This window comes from Pyrgilauda ruficollis, unplaced genomic scaffold, assembly GCF_017590135.1.
Source record: "Pyrgilauda ruficollis isolate IOZ18807 unplaced genomic scaffold, ASM1759013v1 scaffold23, whole genome shotgun sequence".
Classification (NCBI taxonomy): Eukaryota; Metazoa; Chordata; class Aves; order Passeriformes; family Passeridae; genus Pyrgilauda; species Pyrgilauda ruficollis.
Window position 1 is genome coordinate 241,751 of NW_024522539.1, and position 27,883 is coordinate 269,633.

At 57.7% G+C, this 27,883-nt stretch overlaps 1 protein-coding gene across 1 annotated transcript; it reads left to right on the forward strand.

Moving 5' to 3' along the window:
* The first annotated feature begins 649 nt into the window (after positions 1-649).
* Positions 650-27,883, forward strand: TLE3 (TLE family member 3, transcriptional corepressor). Its single transcript, XM_041468894.1, has 15 exons — positions 650-694; positions 10,038-10,100; positions 10,489-10,563; positions 16,278-16,482; positions 17,793-17,809; positions 20,191-20,310; positions 20,721-20,771; positions 20,898-21,053; positions 21,143-21,275; positions 21,825-22,021; positions 22,873-23,240; positions 24,219-24,366; positions 24,978-25,128; positions 25,879-25,955; positions 26,628-27,883. The coding sequence occupies exons 1-15, from the start codon at positions 659-661 to the stop codon at positions 26,733-26,735; spliced, it is 1,905 nt and encodes a 634-aa protein (XP_041324828.1). The 5' UTR covers positions 650-658; the 3' UTR covers positions 26,736-27,883.

The following is a 27,883-nucleotide window of genomic DNA, read 5'->3' on the forward strand; positions in this document are numbered from 1 at the left end:
GGCTGGAGCGGCGACCCCGAGCTCGGGGGGATCCCTGGTGCTGGTGGGGGTCCCCCCCTTGCTTGCCCCGAGGCCACCCGGGAGCCATCCCAGCTCCTCCCCCCGCCTCCCGTTCATCCTTCCCGAGGGAAACGGGCACTTTTGTTGCCACAAAACGCTCTTTTTCAAGCTAAATTAGCATGGCGGGCCCCCGGGTGGGCTCGTTGGGGTTTCTGATGGGTTTGGCAGGACCCTGCACCCCCTTTCCCGGCCGCTCCCCGCGCTCCCCTGGTCCCTGGGGGGGAACAAATCCGCCCCCCCGGTGAGAAGCTGGATTTTTGGCCAGACTCCGGGCTGTACCTGTTCTGCCAGGGCTGAGCAGACGCCTGTCACCCAGCTCTGCGCCTCTTTGTTTTTCTAAGTAGCTTAGGAGGAGAAAACAGGAGTCAAAAGGAGTGTCCCCTCGTTAAGTGCCTGCCAGTTAAACCCATAAACATCTGCTTATTATAAGGTGTAATTTCCTTGGCTACCCGTGCTTTAAGCCCAGTTTTGCCCAGGATGCTTTTTGGTAATGACCTTATGCAAATACCTTCTGTGAACTGAATTCAAATTCTCCTTGGCTCTGGTGTTTAATTGAATTTATTTCTATTTTTTTTCTCTCCTTCCCCAGTACTACGAAATGTCGTACGGTTTGAATATTGAAATGCACAAACAGGTGAGTAATTTCGAGGGGGGAAGTTGTGATTGATTGATCTCCTGTTGCCCTTTTCCTCCACCTGAGGTAAAATCGGCCCTGATTGCACTAAATAGGGAATGAGTGCTGGAGGCAGGGATGTGACTCCAGGTGGGATCCCGTGGCCCGGCTGTTAAATTGGCAGCCGCAGGTTGATGGCACTCGGTGGGGTTATTTTGTCGATATTCACGAGGAATGTCGGTTTTAGGCAGAGTGTTTATGCAAAGAGGTGAGAACAGCCTCGCCTCCCGTGCTGGGAGGTCAATACCTGGAATAGCGCGTTCCCAAGGCTTGGAAAACACTGATAGGGGCTGCTGTGCTGGCCCTGCTCGTGTTGTGGGTACAGCAGGGCTGTTCCTAAGGTCATCCCCTGCTCCCGGCCCTGCCCGAGCGTGAGACCGAGCCGGGAATTATCTCCCGAGCTCACCGTGTGTTGCTCAATGTCACGGAGCTGTCTTTGCATCTGGGAAGTGAAGCAATGTTTGGGGCTGGTTGGGCTTTTGGTTTTGTTGGCTTTTTTTTTTTTTTTTTTTCCCCTCCCTTCCAGTCTTCTCTAATGTGTAACTTGCCTGAAGGAAAAAAATAGAGAAGGCCCCAGCAGAATGTGGTGTGCTACCTTGATAAGATTATCGGTAAAGAGCCTAAAGGCTGCGCACATGATGGTAAAACTTAAAGGAATAAAGTTATTATTGAGATTAGACCTGATTATTTGTGCTGCTGCTGCTTACTGGTTTTAGAAGGAGTTCTAATTAAGAACTTAGGGCAGATAGAAGTTGACATCAACTTTGCCGCTCGCAAATCAGCCCCATTCAACTCCAAAGTGGTTTGGCTTAATAGCGGCATCGCCCTCCTCCTCCTCGGAGGCTCGCAGGGCGCTGATGAGATGCAAAGCAGCGTCTCTGAATGCGCCTCTCTCTTCCTCCCCTCGCCTTTCTGCGCCGTAGTCACGGGGCAGCGAAAATAATTCCTGCTTAGTCTTCAGTTTTTTATAAATATCTCCTTCCACGGAGATAATCCCGACTCCAGCCCGGGGCCGCTGCCCGGCCCCGCTGTCCTTGCGCGGGGGCTGCGGGGACCCCCGGGCTGGGGGGACTGTGCTGGGGTGCTCGGGAACACCCCAAAATTCGGGATTGTGGGGTAGGCCCGGCCTGCTGCCAGCAGGGGACAGCGGCCAGAGGGACACGGAGCCTGCGGCCACCTCGGCAGCACCGGGGGGCTCCGGGGTGACCTGGAGGGATGGAGTGACCCCAGGCCAGGCTCTTGGGGCTCAGGGTCTCCTCTGCCCACCCTCCTCCTACCTGGGTGTTGGATGGCTCCGCTCGGTGCTGGGAGATGCTGGAGTGACACCCCCAGATGTTGGGTCGGTTCCGTCACTGGGGGATGCTGGAGTGACACCCCAGGATGTTGGGTCGGTTCCGTCACTGGGGGATGCTGGAGTGACACCCCAGGATGTTGGGTCGGTTCCCTCGCTGGGAGATGTTGGAATGGCACCCCAGGATGTTGGGTCGGTTCCCTCGCTGGGAGATGTTGGAATGGCACCCCAGGATGTTGGGTCGGTTCCGTCACTGGGGGATGCTGGAAAGGTGGCCTGGGATGTTGAGTTGGCTCCCTTGTTGGGAGATGTTGGAATGGCACCCCAGGATGTTGGGTTGGCTCCCTTGCTGGGAGATGTTGGAATGGCACCCCAGGATGTTGGGTTGGTTCCGTCACTGGGGGATGCTGGAGTGACACCCGAGGGTGTTGGGTCGGTTCCCTCGCTGGGAGATGCTGGAGTGATGGCCTGGGATGTTGGGTTGTTTCCCTCGCCGGGAGGTGCCGTTCCCGAGACGTTCCCGAGTGTTTCCCCCGGTCCATGGGTGCATCCCGAGGTTTGGCAGCGCCGGGAGGTGCGGGTGGAGCAGCCCCTCCTCCGTGTGCCGCGGGGGTCTCGGGGCTGGCCGAGGAGCCTCCGAATTCCTCAGAATTCCCGCTTTGGCTCATCCCCGCCTGTCCTGGTGGTTCCCGGTGCCGGCAGCCCGGGATGCCCGGCGTGGTCACTGCTTTGCCGGGAGCTGTGCGAGCCATTCCAGCAGCATCCCGTGCCCGCCCGGGCTCTTCCCGGTGACATCTGCCGGGAACTTGGGGAAGCTGGAGCTGTCTCCTTCTTTAACTGACAGCATCGCAGCAAACAAAGCAGCCCGGGCTGCGCTTCCAGGCGAAAATGGGGCGAGGAGCGCCGGACCGCAGCGGGCACCCGGGGAGGGTTTTCCCCCCTCTCCGGGGCCGCAGCATCCCCTGAAAGGCATCCCCGGCACAGCATCCCCCCGCCAGGCATCCCGCAAGGCATCCCGCTAATTGCGGCGTGGTCCTGCCGGCATCTGGCTGAGGGTGGCTGGTCCTGAACAAACAAGTTTATCAGCTGACCTGTTTAGCGGTTGACTTGTGTTTATCTGCACACAATCAAGTAGACTGAAGTGCTTGAATTATTCATGCAGTGTCCTGCCCTCCAGACTTGACTGCTTGTGATTACATCTGCTCCAGACAAACATTGATGGATACTTCATCTTTAAGCAAAAGGGGATTGTCTGTCTGTGGGCTTATATAACAGATTATCTCTTCCACGCTGAATATTAAGTGTGTGCATATGTGGCTGCGTGTGGGGTTGGGTTGTTGTTTTTTTTTGTTTTTTTTTTTTATGCTCTCCCCCCCTCTTTCTTCTCGTTTTGTTTCTCATTAGGGAAAAAATGGAGTTTCATAAACAGCTCCATATGCAAGGAAATATTTAGGAAGTGATTCCCCAGTCGGCTGCAGTGAATTGCTCCTTACATCAGTCTTCCTGCTGAACTCAACTCCTTCCCCGGGCTCAGCTTTCCTAAACCCGACTCCAATCAGGAGTTTTCTTTTGAAACCCCGACAAAACTTTTTTTTTTTTTTTTTCCCTTCGGTCGGGTTAATTGATTTTTCCAAAAGAAACTTCCCTTCCCCTGTCGGCCGTGCATTGTTTCTGTGCAGATCTCCGTGGATAATCGCCGAGGGCAATAACCATTCCAAAAGGAAAACTCATTTTGCGTGGGGAAACGGGACACCTCGGAGGACAGAACCTTTGTGCTGCCTTTGATTTCTTGTTATGGCTGAGAACGCTCCACAGAAGCACTTCTTGTTTTCCTGCCTAATGCTTGGAACAAACCTAAACCCCCCAACACTTCCAGGGGAGAGAGGCAGCTTTTTGTGTGTGTGTTTCTAGAATATTCTGGGAACACAATATCCTTTCTGTCGTGCTCGTTAGCAAGGAGTGCCAGGTAATAATTTGCTAAATACTTCAGAAGCCGAGTAATTTGTGAGCTGTGCTCTCAGCACTCCCAAGGCAGAAGGGAATTCTGTCTTCCCTGGTTGGATTTGGGGGGCTCTTGGCTGAGTTTTGGGGGCTCCTGGCCGAGTTTTGGGGCTCTCTGCAAGCTTTACCCCATTGCTGGTGGTAATTCCCTAATGAGGGGCTGTGTCCTGCCCCTCCACACCCCCGCCCTGAATTTAATTCTCATCAGCCAGGCTCTCCACTTTGCTAATAACGATAGCAGCCACAAATAGCTTTCAACATGCCATTGACAGCCCGCTTGGAGAGAGCACTTGAAATAGTGGTAGACAGCTGAAAGTACCCATAATTGTGCGCCCGAGTGAGAACCACACTGCTCAAGGGCCTGATTTTCATGTGCTTAAAGAGACAATATCCTGGTTTCAACAAATGCTGCTGGTGCTTCACGCCTCAGTGTGATTTACTCCTCCTCCTGCCGGGGGGGCAGGGTTTGGGGGGGTCTGGAGGGGGCTGTGGGGTGCAGAGCCTTGGGGTTTGGGGGGAGCTGTGCTTTGGAGATGAGCAGAAGGTTGGGGTGGTGCTGGGGCCGTGCTCCTGCAGCCCCTGCAGGGCTCGAGGTGCCCTGTGGGTGTGCGGGTGGATTTGTTCTTTCCCAGGGAATGCTGACATTCCCGAGGCTGCCAGAGCTCCAGGAGCGTTTGGACAACGCTCTGAGTCACAGGGTGGGACTGGTGGGGTGTCTGAGCAGGGCATTGGTTAATCCTGGTGTTCCCTCCCACCTCTGGAGATGCCTGGATTTGAGGGTGTAAGTAGGGATGTTTTGGGGTGTTTTGCAGTGTTCTGTGTTCAGCACCTTCTCCCCATCCTTCATCCCGCTCATAAACCCAGCAGCAGGGACAGGACTTGGGGCTGGTGTGGCCCAAAATCTGTTCTGGGGCTCCACCTGCCATGGCCTGGTGGGATTCCCTTCCCAGAATATTTTCCATCTGGGGGAGAGGTTGAGGGGTGTGTGATGTGTGCAGGGTGTTTTGGGGTTGTCTTGTGCAGGGTGTTTTGGGGTGTTCTCTGCCGGTCTGGTGTTGCTGTGCAGGGTTTTTTTGGGGTGCTCTGTGCAGGGTTTTTTTGGGGTGCTCTGTGCAGGGGTTTTTGCGGTGCTCTGTGCAGGGTGTTTTGGGATGCTGAACAATGCCAGTGGGGCTGGTTCCTGCAGGCAGCTCCATCCTCCCAGGAGCAGGGAGCCCAGGAGGGATCTGTGTCCTGTCCTGTGCCATGGGGGGATGCTGGCACCTGCCTGGGGGGGTCACCCCATGCCTGGCACATCTCTACAGCTCCCGTTTGCCTCCTGGACATCCAAGGCTGAGACAATTTGGCACAAGGAGCGTCCCCAGCACCCAGAGCCCTGTCTGGGTGTCCCCCCCAGCCTGGATCCAGCCTGGAGCTCTGCACTCCCAGCCTTTGGGTCAGTTCTAAGGCTGCTCTGCTGTGACTGACACCCGGGGGGTTATTTTTAAATTCCCTCTGCCCCATCCAGGTGTAGGGCTGGGAGAGCAGGGCCCAGCCAGCCCCAGCTCTCTAACACCGAGCTGCCACCTCTGCGAGCCCAGCAGCAGCTCCCTGTGTCCCCAAGTGCTTCGGATGCTGCTGGTGGCTCTGGCCATTTTAAGAGCAGGTGACAGGAGCCTCAGCCGGGGCCAAGTGGTGCCGGTGTTGATTTATCACCGGTGCAGATGTTTTCTCTGGTTTCGCTGAAACCCCACGCCGGGAGGCTCTGGGCAGGGAGCAGGGCAGATTCCTGGCAGGGGCACAGAGCGAGGGGGGATTAGTTGGGATTTCAGCTTCTCCCGACTCCTTGCCCTTTTTAACAGCCAGGAGGATCCCGGGATTGGCTCCCGGGGTGTTTGGGAGCCTCTGCCCGTGCCCCCTGCGGGTGTTTGATCCGCCCTGGTCCAGGGAAGATGCAGGGCAGCGGAAGGGGATGCGGAGCTGGGATTGCCATGGCAACCTGCAGTGGGAATGGAGGCTTTCCTTGGCAGGAGCAGCTCGAGGTGGGGCTCAGGGGCTCTGGGCAAGGGGATGGATGAGCCCTGTGAAGGGGAAGGTGTCGGGCATGGAGCCCTCCCCTGTTCCTGGCATTCCAGAGAATCCCCTTCCCTCCCGGTTAAAGTTGTAATGGGGACAACTGGAGTTTAATGTGCCAGGGAATGGGAAAAGGGAAAGTGAGCAAATATTTAAAGACTATTGAATCTCGTGTTCGCAGGAAACCTCACTGTTGTAAACATAATATTTTGGACATCCAATATCTCTGTGCTCGCTGGATCCCACGTGGGAAGTCTCTTTCTGTGTGGAACGGGGAGCTTGGCTTCACATCTCACTTGGAAGTTTTGCATTTAGAGGTGGAAGCATCACGTGTGCTGCTGCTCAGGGCTGTCCGGGGAAAACCCAGCTCCTTCCCTGGCTGCTCCATGGAATCAGCCTGGCTGGATGCTGTGTTTCTCCAGGGTGCAGCCCAGGGAAGCTGGCTGGTGCTGTCCCCTCAAACATGGATCACATTTGTTCTAGAAGCCAGGAGCTGCCAGGGCAGAGCTCCTGGAGCAGCGGCCGCATCCCCATCCAACAGCCAGAGCTGGAGGAACAAATCTTTAATGGAGCTGCAGCTAAATATAATCTGATCAAAGTGCAGTGCCAAAAAGCCTGGAAGGAGCTTTTCCCGTGGCAGGGCACGGCGGTGGCACCACGGGGCCTGGTGGCACTCATGGTGCCAGCCCGGCTGCTCCGGCCACGGCGCCGGGGCTGGGCTTGGGTTTGGCACTTGGAGCTTCCAGCCCGGCTCTTGTGGGAGTGCTGGGTGCTGAAAACCCTGTGCTGGCCAGAGCCTGGTGCTGGGGACAGAGGTCACCATAGCAAAGCGTCCCTGCAGTGATGGGACACAGGGAGTGGCTTCCCACTGCCGAGGGCTGGGACAGGCAGGATACTGGGAAGGAATCCTTCCCTGAAAGGGGGCTGGGACACTGGTGCCTGTGACTGCCCCATTCCTGGAAGTGTCCAAAGCCAGGCTGGAGCAATCTGGGCTCCTAGAAGGTGCAGGGAGTGGAACTGGATGAGCTTTGAAGTCCCTTCTGACCGAACTGTTCCAGGATTCCGTGATCCCCGGCTGCCTGCTGGATCCGTGCATCCTCACGCTCAGGGCCACGATGATCCCGGTGACTTGGTGGCTGTGGCCAGGGTACCTGAGTCCAAGCCGTGGTCACTTCCAGCCGTCCCTGCCTTGGCACGGTGTGCCAGCACGTTCCCTGCCTCTGGAATTGCTAAGAAAAGCATCAGGTGTAACCCAATCACCGGGAGTGCTTCTGGAGGAGAGGATGGCCAGGAATGTTCCTGTGGCTTTGCAGCCCATGGGGAGCTCTGTGGGGACCCCTTGGAGCAGGACCCGGAGCTCTGGGGTCTGTGGGGCTGTTCCCTCCATGGGGTGACTCCAGGCTGGGGCAGATCAGGATTTTCCCAGTGTCTCCATTCCCTGGTGCTGCTGGGAATGCTGATGGTGCTTGTTTGTGTAGCAGGAGCAGAGTGTCCCACCATCCTCATCAAGGGCTGGGTGTCCACTGGGATTTCTCCCCCAAATTAGGATATTTGGGGATTTTCCTCGGGGTGCTTGAGAGCAGGTGGAGCTGAGGGCTCCTTTGCTTTGGCTGGGCTTAAAACCCAGGGGTGCTGTAGGAGCTGTCCCGGGGAGCTGGGCTGTGGGATCAGCAGGGTGAGCCACGGGGTGGATTTGGGGTGCTGTGGGGAGCACAGGGGGGTGTGGGAGCAGGGCTGGCTGTGGCTGTCCCAGGCAGGAGGCTCCTTGGCAGCAGGAGGCCGGAGCTCTCCCGGTTAATCACTTGTGCTGTTGATAAGGAGCTGCTGGGGCTGGCGGAAGGAATTTCGGGGCGTTTGATTCCGTGCCAGCGCTCGGCTCCGGCCATTGTTGTGGCGCTGGATCCTCGCGGCCGCTCGGCCGTGTTTGACTTGGAGCTGGAGCTGTTTTCACAGCTGCCTCGGCCAGGAGCAGCCAGAGTTAACCCCTGGGAGCCAGGACACGGCCATCCTGCCGGGAGCATCCCTGGAGAGGCACACGGCCATCTCTGGGGTGGGACACAGCTGTCCCACCAGGAGCATCCCTGGAGAGCCAGGACATGGCCATCCCACCAGGAGCATCCCTGGGATGGGACGTGGCCATCCCATCAGGAGCATCCCTGGAGAGGGACAATGCCATCCCATCAGGAGCATCCCTGGAGAGGGACAGTGCCATCCCACCAGGATCATCCCTGGAGAGGGACAGTGCCATCCCACCAGGAGCATCCCTGGAGAGCCAGGACATGGCCATCCCACCAGGAGCATCCCTGGGGTGGGACATGGCCATCCCACCAGGAGCATCTCTGGGGTGGGACATGGCCATCCCACCAGGAACATCCCTGAGGTGGGACATGGCCATTCCACCAGGAGCATTCCTGGAGAGGGACACGGCCATCTCTGGGGTGGGACATGGCCATCCCACCAGGAGCATCCCTGGAGAGCCAGGACATGGCCATCCCACCAGGAGCATCCCTGGGATGGGCCGTGGCCATCCCATCAGGAGCATCCCTGGAGAGCCAGGACATGGCCATCCCACCAGGAGCATCCCTGGGATGGGCCGTGGCCATCCCATCAGGAGCATCCCTGGAGAGGGACAATGCCATCCCACCAGGAGCATCCCGGGGGTGGGACGTGGCCATCCCGCCAGGAGCATCCCTGGGGTGGGACATGGCCATCCCACCATGAGCATCCCTGGAAGCTCCCACAGAGCTAATTCCTAAGAAAAGCATCAGGTGTAACCTGATCTCCAGGAGTGCTTCTGGAGGAGAGGATGGCCAGGAATGTTCCTGTGGCTTTGCAGCCCATGGGGAGCTCTGTGGGGACCCCTTGGAGCAGGACCCGGAGCTCTGGGGTCTGTGGGGCTGTTCCCTCCATGGGGGTGACTCCAGGCTGGGGCAGATCAGGATTTTCCCAGTGTCTCCATTCCCTGGTGCTGCTGGGAATGTTGATGGTGCTTGTTTGTGTAGCAGGAGCAGTGTCCCACCATGCCCAGCAAGGGCTGGGTGTCCACTGGGGTTTTTCCTCCAGTAAAGCTCCCCCAGGGTGCAGCTGGCAGGTGTTGGTGCATCCAGGCTGTCTCCAGAGCAGGATGTGAGGCTGGCAAAGGGAATCCCACCCGTGGGCAGGGAGCAGAGCAGAGCCCCAGCCCTGCTGGGGACTCATCTCCCTGCACAGGGCAGGTGGCCTTTGCCAAGTGTGCTTTGGAGAAACCAAACCCCCACGGCAGCCTTGGGAGCGGGAGGAGATGGAGGGGCCACCAAACCCTGGATTTCCTGGGATGCAGCAGCTGCTCCCAGGATGAGCTGGCTGTTTTCTTGGAGCACAGTCCAGGCTGGTGTGACACTGCCAGGCTGCTCCAGGACACTCATCCCCTGGTGGGAAGGGGATGGAAGTGTCCCAGGGAAGCAGGGAAGTGTCTCTGGGCTGGAGAGCTTGAGGGGGCTCCCAGTGCCTGTGCTGGGAGCTGCTGCCTCCATGGGAGGGGACAGGGAGAGGGGTCAGAGAGGGGATTTTGGGAAGGGACAGGGCGGGGATTTTGGGAAGGGACAGGGAGAGGGGTCAGAGAGGGGATTTTTGGGAAGGGGCAGGGGGAGGTGGCCATCCCATCAGGAGCATCCCTGGAGAGGGGAGGGAACAGGGAGGGGATTTTGGGAAGGGACAGGGAGAGGGGACAGGGAGGGGATTTTGGGAAGGGGAAGGGGCAGGGGGAGGGGACAGAGAGGGGATTTTGGGAAGGGGCAGGGAGAGGGAACAGGGAGGGGATTTTGGGAAGGGACAGGGAAGGGATCTGTGGCAGGGGGCAGGGAAGGGATTTTGGGAAGGGACTGGAAGGGCACACAGTGCTGCTGCCAGGAAGCCTGGTGCCACCCGTGGGAGGCTGCTGCTGGGTGCTGACTGCTGCTTTTCCGTCTTCCCTTTTTTCAGACAGAAATTGCTAAAAGACTGAACACGATTTTAGCCCAGATCATGCCTTTTCTGTCACAAGAGGTAAGGACTTTTCCACGCCCTCTTTTGAGGGCGTGTGACTTCTGCCGGGGGTTTCCCCTCCCTGGCAGGCAGTGCTGAGTCCCTGGGTGGGGGCTGCATGTGAGAAATGGGATTTAAATCCTGCCTGAGTGCTGGAGAACCCTTGGGGTGGGCAGAGCTGGGCCCTGCAGGGGCTCTGCTCAGCTTGGGGGGGCTGCACTGAGCCCAGAAGGCTGCGAGGGGCTTCCCCTTTTCCCTGAGGAGCTGGGAGGTCCCCCTGGGCTGGTGCACCCAAAATAGGGCAAAAAAATAGGGAAAAACAGGCAAAGTAGGGTCCAAAAGCAGGGAAAACCATGCCTGGGGGGTTCTGCAGCGGGCTGTGGCTGACCCAGGCCCTGTGTCCCCACAGCACCAACAGCAGGTGGCCCAGGCTGTTGAACGTGCCAAGCAAGTGACAATGACGGAGTTGAATGCTATCATCGGGGTACGTGGACTTCCCAATCTGCCTCTCACCGTGTGTATTCCCCTTTTATTCCTATCATTTACCATATGCAGAGGCAACCCTGCGCTCAGGAGGGCACACAGGGTGGCTCCCAGTCCCCAGCCATCCCAAAATCTCAAAACTGCCCCAATCCCACAGCTCCTGGCTGTCCCAAAACCCCAAAACTGCCCCAATCCCACAGTTCCTGGCTGTCCCAAAACCCCAAAACTGTTTCAATCCCACAGCTCCTGGCTGTCCCAAAACCCAAAACTGCTCCAATCCCACAGCTCCTGGCTGTCCCAAAACTGCCCCAATCCCACAGTTCCTGGCTGTCCCAAAACCCCAAAACTGCCCCAATCTGACCCCAGCAGGACAGGGCTGGGAGCTGCTGCCCCCCTGGCAGCTCCAGGATTGCAGTGGGATGTTCTGGGGAGATTTGGGATGGGAGCCTCCCCAGCCCCTGAGGCCAGGCTTGTCTCTGCCGGGCTGTTGGTGTGGAATGTGCTGTGCCCTCTGAGGAGTTGTTGTTCCATGCATTGACCCTTTCCCACACAGATTGAAGGGTTCTGATTGAAAATTAACAATTCTAATCCTTTCTGTAATTGCTGTCACTGCCTTGGTCCTGCAGCAAACCCTGGGACATCGGAATTCCCAACCCACGTCCTGGGCAGGTGGCTCCAGAGCTCCTCTGGCTTTGTTTCTTTGTGAAAAGACTCATTTATAATGATTTTTATTTTTTAATAACTATTTACACTTCGTAGGCTTCAAGGATCTTTATAATTTTCTGTGTCTAACTTGCTCTTCCATCCATTTTCCTGCCTTTTATGGGTGTCACCAACTGTGGAATCGTGCTCTGGGCTCCTGCAGTTTTTGGGAATGAGGAAGCAGCTGGATCCCTCTTGGTGGGGCTGGTGCCACCTGGGAAGTGCCCCAGGAATGGGAGCTGAGTTTTGGGGTGACCCTGCAGCCTCCTGCTGCTCCTCACCCGTTTGGGGTGGGCTGGGGATGGAGCAGGAGCCGCTGGAAGTGGCAGATCCTGGAATTCAATTAAGGTGGATGAGGAGGCCCGTGACCCCCATTCCCTGGCTAATTGCTTCCCTGGGTCACAGCGAGGCCCTGCTGTCATTAACAGCCAGCCCAGCCCTTTAATTGCCTCCCTGAGGAGCTCCCAGCAGGAATCACGGGCATCTCCTCTGGGCTGGCCCAGCAGGGAGGGACACGCTGCTGCTCGGTGATCCCACGGCTTTCCATGGCTTGTCCAGGGGCCTGGAGCTGCTTTGGGTGCTGGGTCCGTGCTCCTGCAGCTGCTCCAGAGCTTCCCAGAGCAGAAGATCCAGAGGATTTTGCCTTTTTTCCTCCCCTCTGTGCAGGGAGTGGTTGGTTGCTGTAGGCTTGCTGCTGGCAGGAGGTGATGGTGATTCCATGGCCTCCCGTGGCTTTCAGAGATGGTTCCAGGCTCATCCCAGAGCTTGGAGCTGGTTGGGGTGGAGGATTTGTGCTCCTGCACCTGCTCTGGTGCCCACAAAGACACAAATTCCAAAGGATTTGGTTTTTCTTCCTCCCCTCTGTGCATGGAGTGGTTTGTTAGTGTGGGGCTGTTGCTGGCAGGAGGAGATGGTGATTCCATGGCTTGAGGGGATGGTGATTCCATGGCCTCCCATGGTTTTTTAGAGATGGTTCCATGCTCCTCCTGGAGCATGGGGCTGGTTTGGGTGGCAGCTCCAGCCCCTGAGCCCCCAAACACAAAGGATTTGGTGTTTTGCCCTGCCCTCAGCAGGGTGTTTTTGTAGGACTGCCCACATGGACACGTCCCTGGGCTGGTTTGCTCAGCACTGGGGTGTCCTGGTGTCCCTGGGCTCCAGCCCTGGGTGGCCCCACTGTCCCCAGCCTTCCCCAACACCCCGGTGCAGATCCTGCAACACCCAAACCCCCCCCCAAACGGTGCAAAGCTCTTTTTTTGCCCCTTTTGAGGTCAAGAACTGTTAATTTTATGCATCTGGGCCATTGTCTCTCAGCTCCTGCGCTCGAGGCTGGGCTGAAATGGAGCCTTGATTTGGTTGTGGCCCTGGAAATGATTGCCCTGGAAATGATTAAACTCCGTCACTAAATTTAACGCCGGCGCTGAACTGAAGTGCTGAACCATTAAATCGGGAACAAAGGCATGGAGCGTGATGGACATAATCCAATTAAAGCCACTCCACCAGCAGACACTCCTTGCCAGCCTTCCTCCCAAATCTGGACCCTCTTCCCGTGTCCCCAAATCCGTGTGGCACCGCTGAGGGATCCCGGGCGCTCCGTGGGCGCTGCCCCGGGCTGGCTGTGCAGGGATTCGTGTCTGGGATTGTTATCCCTCCCCAGCCTCCTGTTTCCTGGGACACTGGGGACATCACTCCCAGCACAGGAGGAGCCCAAAGTGATGCTGGAATTCAGTTGGAGCCCCAGTGCAGCATCCTGAGTTGTGGATGGGCTCAGGCACTCCACGATCCTGGAATGCTGCTCCAAACCCTTGTCCTGTGTGTGTCACTTGTCCAGCAGGACCTCAGTCCCTGGGCAGGGGGATTTGGGGTTCCCAAAGAGCCTCCCCATCCCTGGAATGCTGCAGCAGGCCCTCGGCCAGTGTTGCTGTTGGAACACAGCATTTCCAGGCTTGGGATAAGGGATGGGATGGGGCCTTTCCAGCAGGGGACACTCTGTGCCACCGAGTGCCAGGTGGGGTTTGTGCCCCTCCTCGCAGTCTCCAGGACCTTGTTCCCAAGGATGTGCGGGAAGGATGGTGCACTGGGAACCTGGGAATGCTGCAGCACCACCCTGGGATGAGCCCCAGGCTCCTTGGCTCATCCTGCTCTCCTTGCCACGGGAATGACCTGCCTGGGACACGGATGGAGCTCTGCAGCCCTGCTCTGGCATCCTGGCTACCCCGGGACGAGGCTTCAGGACATCCCACACGGATTCTGCTCTTCCCTGCCAGAGGGGAGAAAACCAAACCCGCGTGGAGGTGTTGCTGTGGGCCACCAGGGATGCTGTGTGCTGACCTTGCCTCCACGTCCTGGCAGGGGCTGTTCCTGCAGCTCACCGAGCCCCCGGCTGGATTTATCTGTTGGCAGCCTGAAAACCAGGAAGAAATCCCAGTTTTTTCTTCTCTGCTGGAGCAAGTCCAGGTGCTGATTCTTCTCCCCACGGTGCTGCTGCCTGGCTCGTGGTGGGGCTGTGCTGTCCCCTGGGCTGTTCCAGGGTTGGAATTGCCATCCACGCCCTGGGGGTTGGAGTGCTGCTGTCCCACGAGGCCACGTCCCTTTTGTGGGTGGAAAGCTGCTGGGATGAGCTACAGCGTGCAGATGTTTCTGGAAGCTGGAGATTGCTGAGGATAAACCGCTGGATGCTGGTGGATTCCAGGGATGGAATATGGAAATACCAATGGAGAGCTCCCAGGAGAGGAATGTGGGAATGGTTGGAGGTGCTGGAAAACCACCCAGGGCCGTTCTCTGCTACAGTGGCCAGCCCTGCCTCTGGCAATCCTGTGAAATGGGGGTTGGGAAGAGCCCCAAGGATTTGTTCCATTTGTTTTGGTGCCAGAGGATTGATCCTGCCACTGAGGAGCTGCTGAGGGACCAACCTTGTGCCCCTCGCCCCCAGCTCTGCTCCGTGTCCTGGATTTGGGACACTCTGGAATGTCCATCCTGAGGATGCTTCCCATCCTGCTGGCAGAGCCAGCTCCTGCTTTTGGAGGGCTCAGGGATTTATGGATTTCCTGCAGCAGAGGCCTGATGGCTTTCTCCGTGTGGCTGCTGCTGCAGCTGGGATGTCAGAGCTGCTTCCGTGGATCTCCTGCGCCTGGGGCTGTGGCCTCTGCCCTCAGCTCCCACCTGGAATCTTCTTCTGGATGGGGATTTCCCTCTCCATCCCACAGGGATGAGAAGGCAGCTCTGGAAGGGGTGGGTGGCCCAGCCAGGGCCTGCTCCATCCTGCTGTGTCCACGGAGTGGGACAGGACATCAGCACCTGCTGCCCAAAATGGGCCCTTCCATCGGGAATGGACCAGAGCTGCTCCCCCAAAACTTGGACTTGGTGTGGGGAAACTTACCATGGAATCATGGAATGCCTTGGGTTGGAAGGACCTCAAATCCCACCCAGTGCCACCCCTGCCATGGCAGGGACACTGCCACTGTGCCAGGCTGCTCCAAGCCTCATCCAGCCTGGCCTTGGGCACTGCAGGGATCCAGGGGCACCTGGGTGCACCTGCTGCAGCTCTGGCCAAGATGGGCTGGAAATTTCCTTGATGGAACTGTTGGGAGCATGAATGGAGCCCTCCATCCCCGGGGATGCTGTTTTGGGGAGCCCTCCATCCCCGGGGATGGTGTTTTGGGGAGCCCTCCATCCCCGGGGATGGTGTTTTGGGGAGCCCTCCATCCCCGGGGATGCTGGTTTGGGGAGCCCTCCATCCCCGGGGATGCTGGTTTGGGGAGCCCTCCATCCCCAGGGGTGTTTTGGGGAGTCCTCCATCCCCGGGGGTGTTTTTGGTGTGTTCCTGGGGGTGTCCACTGGGCTGGCCCTTGTGCCAGCACATCCTGCTGTCCACCCCTGCCCCTCAGAGTGCCCTGGGACAAATCCTGATCCAGGCTGGTTGTGGGGATCTGGAGTGGGCTGGGGGGGCTCTGCTGCAGCCTGGGGGTCCCCTCGTTCCAGGTGTCCCCTCATTCTGGGTGTCCCCTCGTTCCAGGTGTCCCCAGCCCGTGATTCCTGTTGTGTTCAGATGCCCAAATGTGATTTCCCTGGAGCTGCTGGGATGCTGCTGGAGGGGCTGTGGGTGCAGGCAGGAGGGTCCCGGGCAGCAGCAGCAGCTCCAAGACCCTCCTGGCTGCACCAGGGCAGGCCTGGGGGCTCTCGGGAGTGGCTCCTTGCATTTCAGCTGGTTTTCTTCCAGGGTTGTGTTTGAAGCAGGGAGTGTGTCTGGTTTTCCCTTCTCTCCCCAGAGCTGCAGTTCAGCTTTTTCCAGCTCAGCTGGGGCGGGCAGTGAATCTCCATGGCTGGGGGAGTGCTGGGATGGGATGGCTGGGATTCAATCCCAAAAAACCCTGGGAGCAGCTGAGGGCCTGTGCCATCCTGGCAGGGCTGCAGCTCCAGGGAATGTGGGGGGTTATGTCCAACCCCATGGTGGGAATGGAGGATCCCTGCAGGATTTATCCCCTGTCAGAAGGGGCTGGGAGCAGCAGGATCCTGATGGGACCAGGCCATTGTGTGGAATTTTCCTCCCCCCATGAAGCACCTGGAAGCTGCTCCTGAGCAATTGAGCAGAGCTTCCCTGTGCTGAGCTGCCTGGGAGGCTCCTGGGTGCTGGAATTTTCTCCCTCTGACTGGTTTAGCTGCTACCCTCCAGCCATGGAGTCTCTCTGCCTCCTGGGTGGGATTCCTGGTTTGGTTTTTTTTTCCCCCCCTTTTACTGCTGGAAAAGCCAAACTAACCATGTCCTCAGAATTCCGGGAATGCAGGATTGTCCTGGGGAGCAGCCATGTGTGGGGAGAGGGCTGTGTCCTTGGGGACATCCCCGGGGACATCCCTGGGGACATCCTGGGCACCTCAGCCCTCCTGCTAACGGGGCTTCTCCTTCCAGGCATCCAGCGGGGCCTCTCCCAGCGCCACCGGGACCGTCCCTTCCCGGGACCGTCCCTCGGTGTCCCCCGTCCCCCGCTCCCTCCCGGCTCACTGGTGCTTTCGTTGCAGCAGCAGCAGCTCCAGGCCCAGCACCTCTCCCACGCCGCCCACGGCCCCCCGGTGCAGCTGCCTCCGCACCCCTCGGGGCTCCAGCCGCCCGGGATCCCGCCGGTCACCGGCACCAGCTCGGGGCTGCTGGCCCTCGGCGCCCTGGGCAGCCAGGCTCACCTGGCCGTCAAGGACGAGAAGAACCACCACGACCTGGACCACAGAGGTGAGAGGGGCAGCTGATCCCGCGGCCTCAGTCCCGGGGTGGGTTGGTTGGAAGGAAGAGGAAGGTTAAAAATGACACCGGGGGGATCCCGGCGGGATTTGGGCGCTTGCAGGGATCCGGCTGCTCTGGGCACCCTGTGCCCCTTCACAGGGAGCAATTCCTTCCCAATATCCCACCCGAATCTCCACTTCTCCGCTATGAAGCCATTCCCTGTGTCCTGTCCCATGTCCAAGTCCCTCTCCAGCTCTCTTGGAGCCCCTTTAGCCCTGCAAGGGGCTCTGAGTTCTCCATGGAGCCTTCCCTTCTCCAGGGGAACGTTCCCAGCTCAGCTCCAGCCCTTGGAGTAGCTCTGTGGCCTCCTCAGGAGTTGCTCCGGGTCCCTCAGATGTTGGGGGAGCTCCCTGGTCCTGTCATGGCTCATTTCCCACCACCCCATCCCTCAGGTCAGCTGCATTCAGATCATGGGATTACCCTTTCAGGGATGCAGAATTCCCTAAAATGATGCTCAGCCTTTGGTGGAGCCTGGCTGCAGTTCCTGTGCTGTGCCTTAATGGGAAAGCAGCCTTCACCCTCCTCCTCTTCCTCCTCCTCTCCATCACCACCAGAGCCTTGCCGTGGTCAGGGATCCAGCTCTGTGCAGCAGGAGCTTGGTGTTTTTCCCCATTATGTGGGATCTGACCATTTGTTAGCAGATGGAAGGGTCTGTGGATCCAGCTGCAAACCAGTGGTGTTCAGCATTGTCCTGGCAGATCCCCCTGTCCACCAGTACAGGAGGATTTGGGATATTTCCACTCTCCCATTGGCAGGGCAGGTTCCCACAGCCTCCCTGAGCTGTTGGGCTCTGCTGGGGGATTTGGGGTGGGAAAAAAAGCGGTGAGACAAAACCATTGGCAGCCATGCTCCTGTTCCATTCCTTTTCCTGCATGGATTCAGATTGCCAGAGATTCCAGGGAAAATGCACAATTTGGGTACAGAGGAAGGGCTGAGCCACCTCCTGGGTGTGGAGCTGTGCCCCCAGGGCCGTGGGGTGACTCCAGGGACAGACACCTGGGGCTGCTGCCATTCCCTTTGGATCCAGGGCATGTCCAGCTGTGTTTGGCCAGATAAATCACGCAGACAAAAAGGGGCAGGAATTGGATGGGAGAGATGGATGGAGGGAGATTCTAAAGCTGGAGAGAGCCCTGACAGGGCTTGAGTTAAGAGCACGAGGAGGTTCTGGTTTTATTTTTCTGGTTTAAGACTTATCCTAACTTTATTTTCCTGTCTCTGTTTTGGCTGTGCCCTCCCCTCTGCCCTGGCATCTCCTGAAGAGCGAGACTCAAGTGCAGTAAGTGCCATTCCTTCCTTTTGCTCCCACTGGCTGGTGGCTGCACGGCTGAGTTTGATTTATCCCTTAAAAACCCACCTGGTGGCTGGGAGCTGCAGGGCTGCCTTTGGCACAGCTCGTGTTAAATAATAAACCAGGCAGTAAAATCCCTCATCCTGCCTGGAAGGGCTGTGCTGGGATGAGCGGAGTCACCTTCTCCGTGGTGGCGGTTTGGAAATGTGATTTAAATTCCTCTGCTTGTGGCAGAACGTCAGGAAATTCCATCATTTTGGCTGAGTGAGCGTGGTCAGACCAGAACCCCTGGGTGCTCAGGGAAGCTGGTTCCTTCCTGATCACTCCCCCAATTTCTGGGGCCACCTAATCTGGGATGGGGTTGGTTATTTCTCCGTATTATGCAGGACTTGGAAGCTTGAGCAGCTCCTAACCAGGGAAATCCCTGGATTTTGGAGACACCTCGGAGGCTGCCCTTGGGATGGATTCCCTGGGAGCTGGGATGGAGAGGATGTGGAGGGTGGCAGGAGCCAGGTGGGGGCTGCCCTGCTCATGGAATGGGGCTGAGCCAGCACCTCCCACCCCAGTGCTCAGGGAAAATGGGACATCAGGAGGAATTCCTCCATGGAAAGGGCCGTGAAACGTCGGAAGGGGCAGCGCAGGGAGGCACTGCAGGTGTCCAGGCAGGGCCTGGACGTGTCCCTGAGCTCCCTGCGCTGGTGACAGGGTGGGGCTGGCTCCAGGTCGGGCTCGGTGATGCCGGAGCTCGTTCCCCAGCCCAGCATTCCGTGTGAAAAGCTGCCAGGACAAAGCCCGGCTGAGCTGCGGCTTGGCAGCGATTTCCTGCCAGCCCCGAGCCCACAAACGGCCCTTTGGAGAGCGGGGAAGGGAAGGAAGGGAAGTGCTCTGCGAGGGGGGAGAGGCAGAGGGGAATTGGGCATCATTAACCCGCTCCTCGGGCGGGCAGGGGGCCGTCGGAGCCGGGCAGCTTCCCAATCCATAAACTGCGAGCCGGGGTATTCCCCGTGGAGGTTTAATGTGTGCGATAATCAGCGTTAGTCATTCATATTTTCCCCAGCCTTTGCCTGTGCAATAAAAAATATTTAGTTCCTTGGCGGCGGGCCAGGAGCGGGGCTGAATGGATCGATGCCTCTAAATGCCTGACATGATTCTCTGGGAGCTGGGAGGGTTTTCAGCATGACTGCCTGGGAAGAAAGAGCTCCGTGTTATCCAAAGCTGCTTAGTGGGGACCGAGGAGAAACATGAACTGCTTTGGTTCTCCCTTTCAGCCGGGGAAGAAAGGCGGGCACGGCTCAGGAACGGCGGGGCTGGCAGGCTGGGGAGAGAGCAGGGATGGATCCTGCTGATCCCAGGGACTGGGGAGGCAATGTGCAGGGAGAGAACAGAGATGGATCCTGCTGATCCCAGGGACTGGGAGGGAATGTGCAGGGAGAGAACCGGGATGGATCCTGCTGATCCCAGGGACTGATGGGAGAGGGCAGGGATGGATCCTGCTGATCCCAGGGACTGGGGAGGGAATGTGCAGGGAGAGAACAGGGATGGATCCTGCTGATCCCAGGGACTGGGGAGGGAATGTGCAGGGAGAGAATGGGGATGGATCCTGCTGATCCCAGGGACTGAGGGGAGAGAATGGAGGTTGATCCTGCTGATCCCAGGGACTGGGGTGCGAATGTGCAGAGAGAGAATGGGGATGGATCCTGCTGATCCCAGGGACTGAGGGGAGGGAATGCAGGATCAGGGCCAGGCATTCTCCTCTTGTGCTGCCGTGTTTGCCTCCAGCCTTCCCTGGGAATGCCAACATCTCCTGGGCTTTGCTGCTTGGAGCAAGGGCAGAATTCCCCCTGTGCCATGGCACTCCTGGTCACGTGGGTTTTCCAGAACATTTTGTGGATGTCCTTTGGTACCAGAGCTGGGATGCAGCCGTTCCTTTGCTCCTTCTGGCTGAGGCTCCCAGCTCTGCCAGAGGGAGAACTCCGGGCTCTGGAGCTTTCCTGGGAATGCCAGCATGTCCTGGGCTTTGCTGCTTGAGTCAAGGACAGAATTCCCAAGGAGCAGAGCTGTGCCATTCCAGAGCTGGGTTCTGCCATTCCTGGCCATGTGGCTTTTCCCAGATGTTTTTATAAACAACCTCCTCCTGCTTTTTCCTGCTATTGCAGCAAAGCAGCTCAGGTGTCCATGGGCATCCTCACAGCATTCCCAGTGCTCCCAGCGAGGCTGATGCTGGATCTGTCCCCTGGATCCCGTGGCATGGGGGCAACCAGGGGGTCTCATCGCTGCTGGGACAGGGCTGTGTGTGTCCCCTGGGGCCTGCTGTTTGTGTAGCCTTGTTTCCTTCTGTTCCCCCTTCAAAGCTTCTCCCATCCCCACAGAATAATTCCGTGTCCCCCTCGGAGAGCCTGCGGGCCAGCGAGAAGCACCGGAGCTCCACGGACTACAGCATCGACTCCAAGAAGCGGAAAGCGGAGGAGAAGGACAGCATGAGCCGATATGTGAGTGACAGTGACAGCCCTGCAGGCCACGGGGACACCTGGGCAGCACCTGGGGGCAGCAAGCGGGGTTGGGGTGCTGCTTTCCAGCTCTGATGTGGGTCAGCTGGGGCAGAGAACCATGGGGTCGTTCAGGCTGGAAAAGGCCTCGGAGGCCATGGTGTCCAGCCATCCCCCAGCACTGCCAAGGCCACCATAATCTGTGTCCCCAAGTGCCACAACCACTCCCCTGGCTGAAGGCACCCCTGCCCTGGCAGCCCCTTCCAACACCTGACCACCTTTTCCATGAAAAAATATCCCCTGATCTCCAGCCCGGGTGTCCTGCTGTTGTTGGGGGTGGTTTGGCTCCTTGGGGGGCTGGTTCCCCCAGTTTCTGGAGCTCTCTGCGGGGTGTGACACGCTTTGTGTTCCAGGACAGCGATGGTGACAAGAGCGATGACCTGGTGGTCGATGTCTCCAACGAGGTGAGCTCTGGCTTTGGGATGTGGGAGCTGATTCCTTAGGAACCTCCCAACACCGGCCTGAAGGGGAAGCCGGAGGGAGCCCCTCCTTCCCACTGTGGGAATTCCAAGGCTTTTCCCACCTCACAGGACCCCGCCACCCCCCGGGTGAGCCCGGCCCATTCCCCCCCGGAGAACGGCCTGGACAAAGCCCGCGGGCTGAAGAAGGGGGACGCTCCCAACAGCCCGGCCTCGGTGGCCTCCTCCAGCAGCACTCCCTCCTCCAAGACCAAGGACCTGGGCCACGTACGTCCCTCCTGGGGGTCCCTGGGGCAGGGGCTGTGGCTCCCAGCAGCTGGAGCTCATCCCTCGTTCTCCATCCCTTCTCCCCCCAGAATGACAAATCCTCCACGCCCGGCCTCAAGTCCAACACTCCGACGCCCAGGAACGACGCTCCCACCCCGGGCACCAGCAGCACCCCGGGGCTGCGGCCCATGCCCGGCAAACCCAGCGGCATGGACCCCCTGGGTGGGTACTGGTTGTCACCATTGTCCCCAGCACAACTTCGGCTTGTCCCTGACAATGGGGAACAGCAGCTCTGCGGGGATTGCATTTATGGGAGTCAGGTTTATGGGGGACCTAATCTGGGTCTGGACAGATGATGGGGTGAGGAGGGAGGGCTGGTCGTGGAGTGAGCAGGGTTGTGATGAGGGGCCAGCCTCAAGCTGTGCTAGAGGAAGTTCAGGTTGGACATCAGGAGGAATTTCTTTGTGAAAACGGTACCCAGGGAGAGGTGGTGGAGACCCCGTCCCTGGAGGTGTCCAGGGATGTGGCACTCAGTGCTCTGGGCTGGGAGGAAGGTGGGGTTGGACTCCATGGTGTTGGGTTTTTCTGTGGCTGTGCTCTGCTCCACTCCGTGCCCGTGTGTCCCCCCAGCTCCGTGCCCGTGTCCCCAGCTCCATGCCCGTGTCCCCAGCTCCGTGCCCGTGTCCCCAGCTCCGTGCCCGTGTCCCCAGCTCCCTGCCCGTGTCCCAGCCGTGCCCGTGTCCCCACCCTGACCGTGTCCCCCTCCCGCAGCCTCGGCCCTGCGGACGCCCATCTCCATCGCGGGCTCCTACGCGGCGCCCTTTGCCATGATGGGGCACCACGAGATGAACGGGTCCCTGACGAGCCCCGGCGCCTACGCGGGGCTGCACAACCTCCCCCCGCAGATGAGCGCGGCCGCCGCCGCCGCCGCCGCCTACGGCCGGTCACCAATGGTGAGCTTTGGAGCTGTACGTAGCACTTTTAGCTCCTTTCTCGCTGGGGGGAGGGCTGGGAGGTTGGGGCTGCTTCTCAAAGCCAGCTGTGCTTTGGATTGAAGGGCTGGGGATGGAGGTGGGGTGACGTGCATGTGCCACTGGATTGGGGTTTTTCCTTCCTCTTCCTTGGCCCTTTATCCCATTCCTCAACCCCCTTCCCATTCCTCTCACTAAACTGTTTTAAGGCAGAGCAAGGAGTCAAACGCTGCCACTAAAGCAGAGACTGGGGTCTCTGCCACTAAAGCAGAGACTGGGGTCTCTGCCACTAAAGCAGCTGGCGCGGCTGGCGTCCCCGTGGTGGGGCTGCTGCTGTCCCCAGGGCTGTGTCCCCTGCCTTCACCCGCCTCCCGTGTTGTTAATCATCTTCTCCCTGTTAACATCAACCTCTGTTCCCCACGGTGTCATTTATGTTTCCTCTTTCCCCCTCTGTCCTCCCTTTCCTCTTCCCCCCTTAACATCCTGCTGCTCTTCCCTGTTACCAACTCTTTGTCTTCTGTTACTGTCTTATTCCTCTTCCCGTTACCTCTCTTCTCCCCATCAAGGTCCCTTTTTGTCTTTCACCATCAACGTCCCTTTTCTTCTTTCCACATCAACGTCCCTTTTCTTCTTTCCACATCAACGTCCCTGTTCCTCTTTCCCCAATCAGCATCCCTTTTCCTCTTCTCCCGATCAACGTCCCTTTTCCTCTTTCCCCATCAACGTCCCTTTTCCTCTTTCCCCATCAACGTCCCTTTTCCTCTTTTCCCGATCAGCGTCCCTTTTCCTCTTTCCCCATCAACGTCCCTTTTCCTCTTTCCCCATCAACATCCTTTTTCCTCTTTTCCCACCCCGTTGCACTCCCTTCCTCTTCCCCCTCCACATCCCGTTTCCTCTCCGCCCCCTTCCCCTTCCATCACCGTCTCCCCCGTCCCCAGGCCGTCCCTCACGGTCCCTTGTGTCCCCAGAACAGGGATAACTACATCCGCTCCTGCAAGCTGCTGCCGGACGGGCGCACGCTGATCGTGGGGGGCGAGGCCAGCACTCTGACCATCTGGGACCTGGCGTCGCCCACGCCGCGCATCAAGGCCGAGCTGACGTCGTCGGCGCCCGCGTGCTACGCGCTGGCCATCAGCCCCGACGCCAAGGTGTGCTTCTCGTGCTGCAGCGACGGCAACATCGCCGTCTGGGACCTGCACAACCAGACCCTCGTCAGGTGAGCCCCCGCCGGGCTCCTGCTGCCCAGGGGTCCTGCGGTGGGGTGGGGTGGGAAGGACCTTGAGGTTGTTTTTGTCCCGTCACGTTCCTTTTCGTCTTCTCCTGTCTGTGTTCCTTTTCCTCTTCCCCCACAACATCCCTTTTCCTTTTCCTTTTGGCAGTGTTCCTTTTCCTTTTGCCAGTGTCCCTTTTCCTTTTGGCCGTGGTCCTCTTCCTTTTGTCAGTGTTCCTTTTCCTTTTGGCTGTGTCCCTTTTCCTTTTGGCAGTGTCCCTTTTCCTTTTGGCAGTGTCCCTTTTCCTTTTGGCAGTGTCCCTTTTCCTTTTGGCAGTGTCCCTTTTCCTTTTGGCAGTGTTCCTTTTCCTTTTGTCGGTGTCCCTTTTGCTCTTCTTTTGTCAATGTCCCACTTCCTCTTCCTTCCATCAATGTCTCTTTTCTTTTATCAGTTTTCCTTTTCCTTTTGTCAATGTCCCTCTTCCTCTTCTTTTGTCAACATCCCTTTCCTCTTCTTGCCATCAATCTCTCTTTTCCTCTTTCCCCACCTCATTGCTGTTTCTTTCCTCTTCTGCCCATCATGGTCCCTTTTCCTCTTCTCCCCATCATGGTCCCTTTCCTCTTTGTCCCATTGATGTCCCTTTCCTCTTTTCCATGGCAAAACCACCTTCCACTATCCCAGGTTGCTCCAAGCCTTCCATCCTGGCCTTAAACATTCCAGGGATGGGGAGTCCCCCATCCCCTCGGGGCTGGAACCTGGAACACCCTCTGGTGATGCTTCACCATCTCTTGGTGCTCATCCCTAAGCCAGCCCCATCCTTGGCCAGGCTGGTGCTCCTCAGCCCAGGATGCTCCTGGATGGATTTCCAGGAATATTTGGTGTGTGGACGAGCCACACAAACATCATCTGAGCACCTTGAACGCAGCTCCGTGCTTTTTCTAGCGCTCTCCTTGCAGAACTCCATCATTTTTTCTGCTCCCAAGGCAATTCCAAGGGCACACGGACGGGGCCAGCTGCATAGACATCTCCCACGACGGTACGAAGCTGTGGACGGGGGGCCTGGACAACACGGTGCGCTCCTGGGACCTGCGGGAAGGGCGGCAGCTGCAGCAGCACGACTTCACCTCCCAGGTAGGGCCAGGGAACGGGGCCACAGCCTCAGGGATCCATCCCCACGGAAAACAGGGGGTCCTGCTCGGCCCCTGGCCCTTGGAGGGGCTTTTCCTGCTGGGAAAACCCCCTGGGAGCTCCGAGCGTGGCTGTTCCCGCTGGTTTCGGGGTGGCCCGGGAATGCTGGAGCCATGGGGCTCCCTGGATCTTGTGCCAGCTCCTCTTTTCCATCCTTGCAGGATGAGGCTGCTGTTGAGGAAGCAGCTCTTTTCATGGGATGCCTGTGGATGTAACAGGGATCTCTGGGTGCCCTGGGGGTGGGATGAGAGCAGGGGTCAGGGATCAGGATCCTGCCTCCTCCAGCAGAGGCTGCCAGAGCCCTGATCCAGAGGGGCAGAGCTGGAACCTTGTGTCCCATTGGCAAGGGACACACAGGGATGGAGCCATCCCATCGCAGGGATCTGCCTCTCCCCGCCTGCTCCACCCATCTGCGGCTGGCCAGCAGCTCCAGCAGTGCCACACATCCCAGAGCAGCTGTGTTGGGAGAGTCACCTTGAGGATCTCCCATCCCACCCTTCCGTGGAGGGCTGGGAATTCCCGCTGATCTCCGCTTATCCCGCTCCTATCTGCAGATCTTCTCTCTGGGGTACTGCCCGACGGGCGAGTGGCTGGCGGTGGGCATGGAGAGCAGCAACGTGGAGGTGCTGCACCACACCAAGCCCGACAAGTACCAGCTGCACCTGCACGAGAGCTGCGTCCTCTCCCTCAAGTTCGCCTACTGCGGTGAGCCCGCAGCAGGGCAGGGATGGATCCTGGAGAATGGGATGGCATGGAAGGAACCTTAAACTGGGACACCTCCCTCTATCCCAGGGTGCTCCAAGCCCCATCCAGCCTGGCCGTGGGCACTTCCAGGGGTTGGGAAACAGGGATGTCCATGAACCGCAGGAAGGGATGGTGCTCAGCGCAGCAAGGAGGGCTGAGCACGGATGTTCCAGCAGGATCCATCCCATGGATGCTGCACTTGGGGTTTATTCCCATAAACCCATCCTGGTTGTGGTGGGGTTTATCTCCATAAAACCATCCTGGCTGTGGCTGTGGTTATCCCCATGAGACCATCCTGGTTTTGGCAGGGTTTATTCCCTGGGTTATTCCCATAAGCCCATTCTGGTTTTGCCAGAGTTTATTCCCATAAACCCATCCTGGTTTTGCCAGGGTTTATTCCCTGGGTTATTCCCATACCCCCATCCTGGTTTTGGCAGGGTTTATTCCCATACCCCCATGCTGATTTTGGCATGGTTTATTCCCATAACCCCATCCCAGCTGTGGCTGCAATCAGCCATGGAGCACCACTGGAAGTGGGAAGCAGCACTGGGATTGTCCCAGCAGAGTGGGGCTGGGCAGGACTCCCCAGGGACCCTCCAGGTTTTGCCATTTGTCCCAAATCTCTGGGCTCAGACAGACGGTGGGGACAGGGAAGGGTTGGGGAGGTGGCACCAGCAGGGTTCGGCTGCTGATCCCAAATTCCCAACGCAGGGAAGTGGTTTGTGAGCACTGGGAAGGACAACCTGCTCAACGCCTGGAGGACGCCCTACGGAGCCAGCATCTTCCAGGTAGGAGAGCTTGGGAAAGGCACGGGGTGGGGGCTGCTCCCAGATTCCCATTCCCAATTATCCTGGAGAGAGGGGAGATCCTTTGGGGCGGCCGGATGGGTGTCAGGTGCGGGATGTGGTGCTGCCCCCAGCATGGATGCTGCTGGGAGATCCTGGAATCCCACCCTGATGGGTTCTGTCTCCCTCCCACCTGCTGGGTTCTCTCTCTCCCACCCTGATGGGTTCTCTCTCTCTCTCTGCCACCCTGATGGGTTCTGTCTTTCTCCCTCCCACCTGCTGGGTTCTCTCTCTCCCACCCTGATGGGTTCTCTCTCTCTCTCTTCCACCCTGATGGGTTCTGTCTTTCTCCCTCCCACCTGCTGGGTTCTCTCTCTCTCTCTCCCACCCTGATGGGTTCTGTCTCTCCCACCCTGCTGGGTTCTCTCTCTCTCTCTCCCATCCTGATGGGTTCTCTCTCTCTCTCCCCCACCCTGATGGGGTTGTTTCCCACCCTGCTGGGTTCTCTCCCTCCCACCCTGCTGGGTTCTCTCTCCCCCACCCTGCTGGGTTCTCTCTCTCCTACCCTGCTGGGTTCTCACTTTCTCCCACCCTGATGGGTTGTTTCCCACCCTGCTGGGTTCTCTCTCTCTCCCTCCCACCCTGATGTGTTCTCTCCCCTCCCGCTTTTCCCAGTCCAAGGAATCCTCGTCCGTGCTGAGCTGTGACATCTCTGCGGATGACAAGTACATCGTCACGGGCTCTGGGGACAAGAAGGCCACGGTCTACGAGGTCATCTACTGAGCCTGGGATTTCCAGCACTCGGGAATGCTCCGGGAATGCCGAGGGGAGGCCCCGGGCCCGGCCCAGCTCCGCCCGGCACCGCCACACTCGGATTTATTTGGAGATCTGCAACTCTGGCACACATGGAAGCCCTAAACGGATTTTTATTTGGTTTTAAGGTTTTGGGGTTCCTTTTGATTTTTTTTTTTTTTGTTGTTTTGTTTTCTGGTTCTTTCCGTCTGGCTTTGGTGGCACTATAAAGGACTCCTTTTTTATTGGGACTTTTTTTTTTGTGCATCCCGCATAAGACTTGTGAAAAATGTAAATACTGGACTAGGAAATAGCGTGGGAAGGGGGGACCCTCCCAGTACACTTAGTTGTGTATTTTTGTCTGCTGTAATTGTATTCCACTGATGGTTTTGGTGGTGGCAATTTTATTCTGGGGGTTTTTTTTGGTTGGTTTTTTTTTTTGTTTTTTTTTTTTGTTTTTTGGGGTTTTTTTCCCCCTTTTCCTTCCCCCCTCCGGAAGCGTCCGTGGGGACTTTGCCATCCAGGCTGAGCAGAGATGTCCACTGGTGAAAAGTTGTTCCTCCTGTCGTGCGTCGTGTGTTAGTGATGGTGGGGAATCGCTCGGATCCTCAGCTACTGACGGGACATCAACACAATCACCTTGGGGTTTGTTTTTTATAGATGGATTTATGGATTTACCCTTATTTTTTTTTTTTCCGTGCTTGGATGTTTGAAGAAAAGGGGAAGCCCACGCAAGCCCTTCTTGGTCTTCGGACAGAAGCAAATGAGGAGTGATTTCAAAGAAAGCTTAGAAAATTCAGCTCAGGGAGCCACGAAAGATAATAGCAAACTTATGTGTTTTGTATTCAAATGAAAGTAAAGAATTAGAATTGATAACCTTGAAAAAAAAAAAAAGACAAAAAAAAAAAATACAGTTTTTTTTAAAAGCGAAAAGTTTACTAACAAGTAGGGTTTGTGTGTGGTGGGGGGCTGTTTGTGGTCCTTGTGGGCTTTATGGTCTTGTGTCTTCTGGTTTTATGGAGCAACTCCCTCCCCCCACAGGCCTTTTGTACTAAAGGGTTCCGAAAAGGACAAAAAAAGGACAAAAAAAAAAAAAAAAAACGAAGACCTAACGGGAAAATAAAAGTATTTGTGTAGCA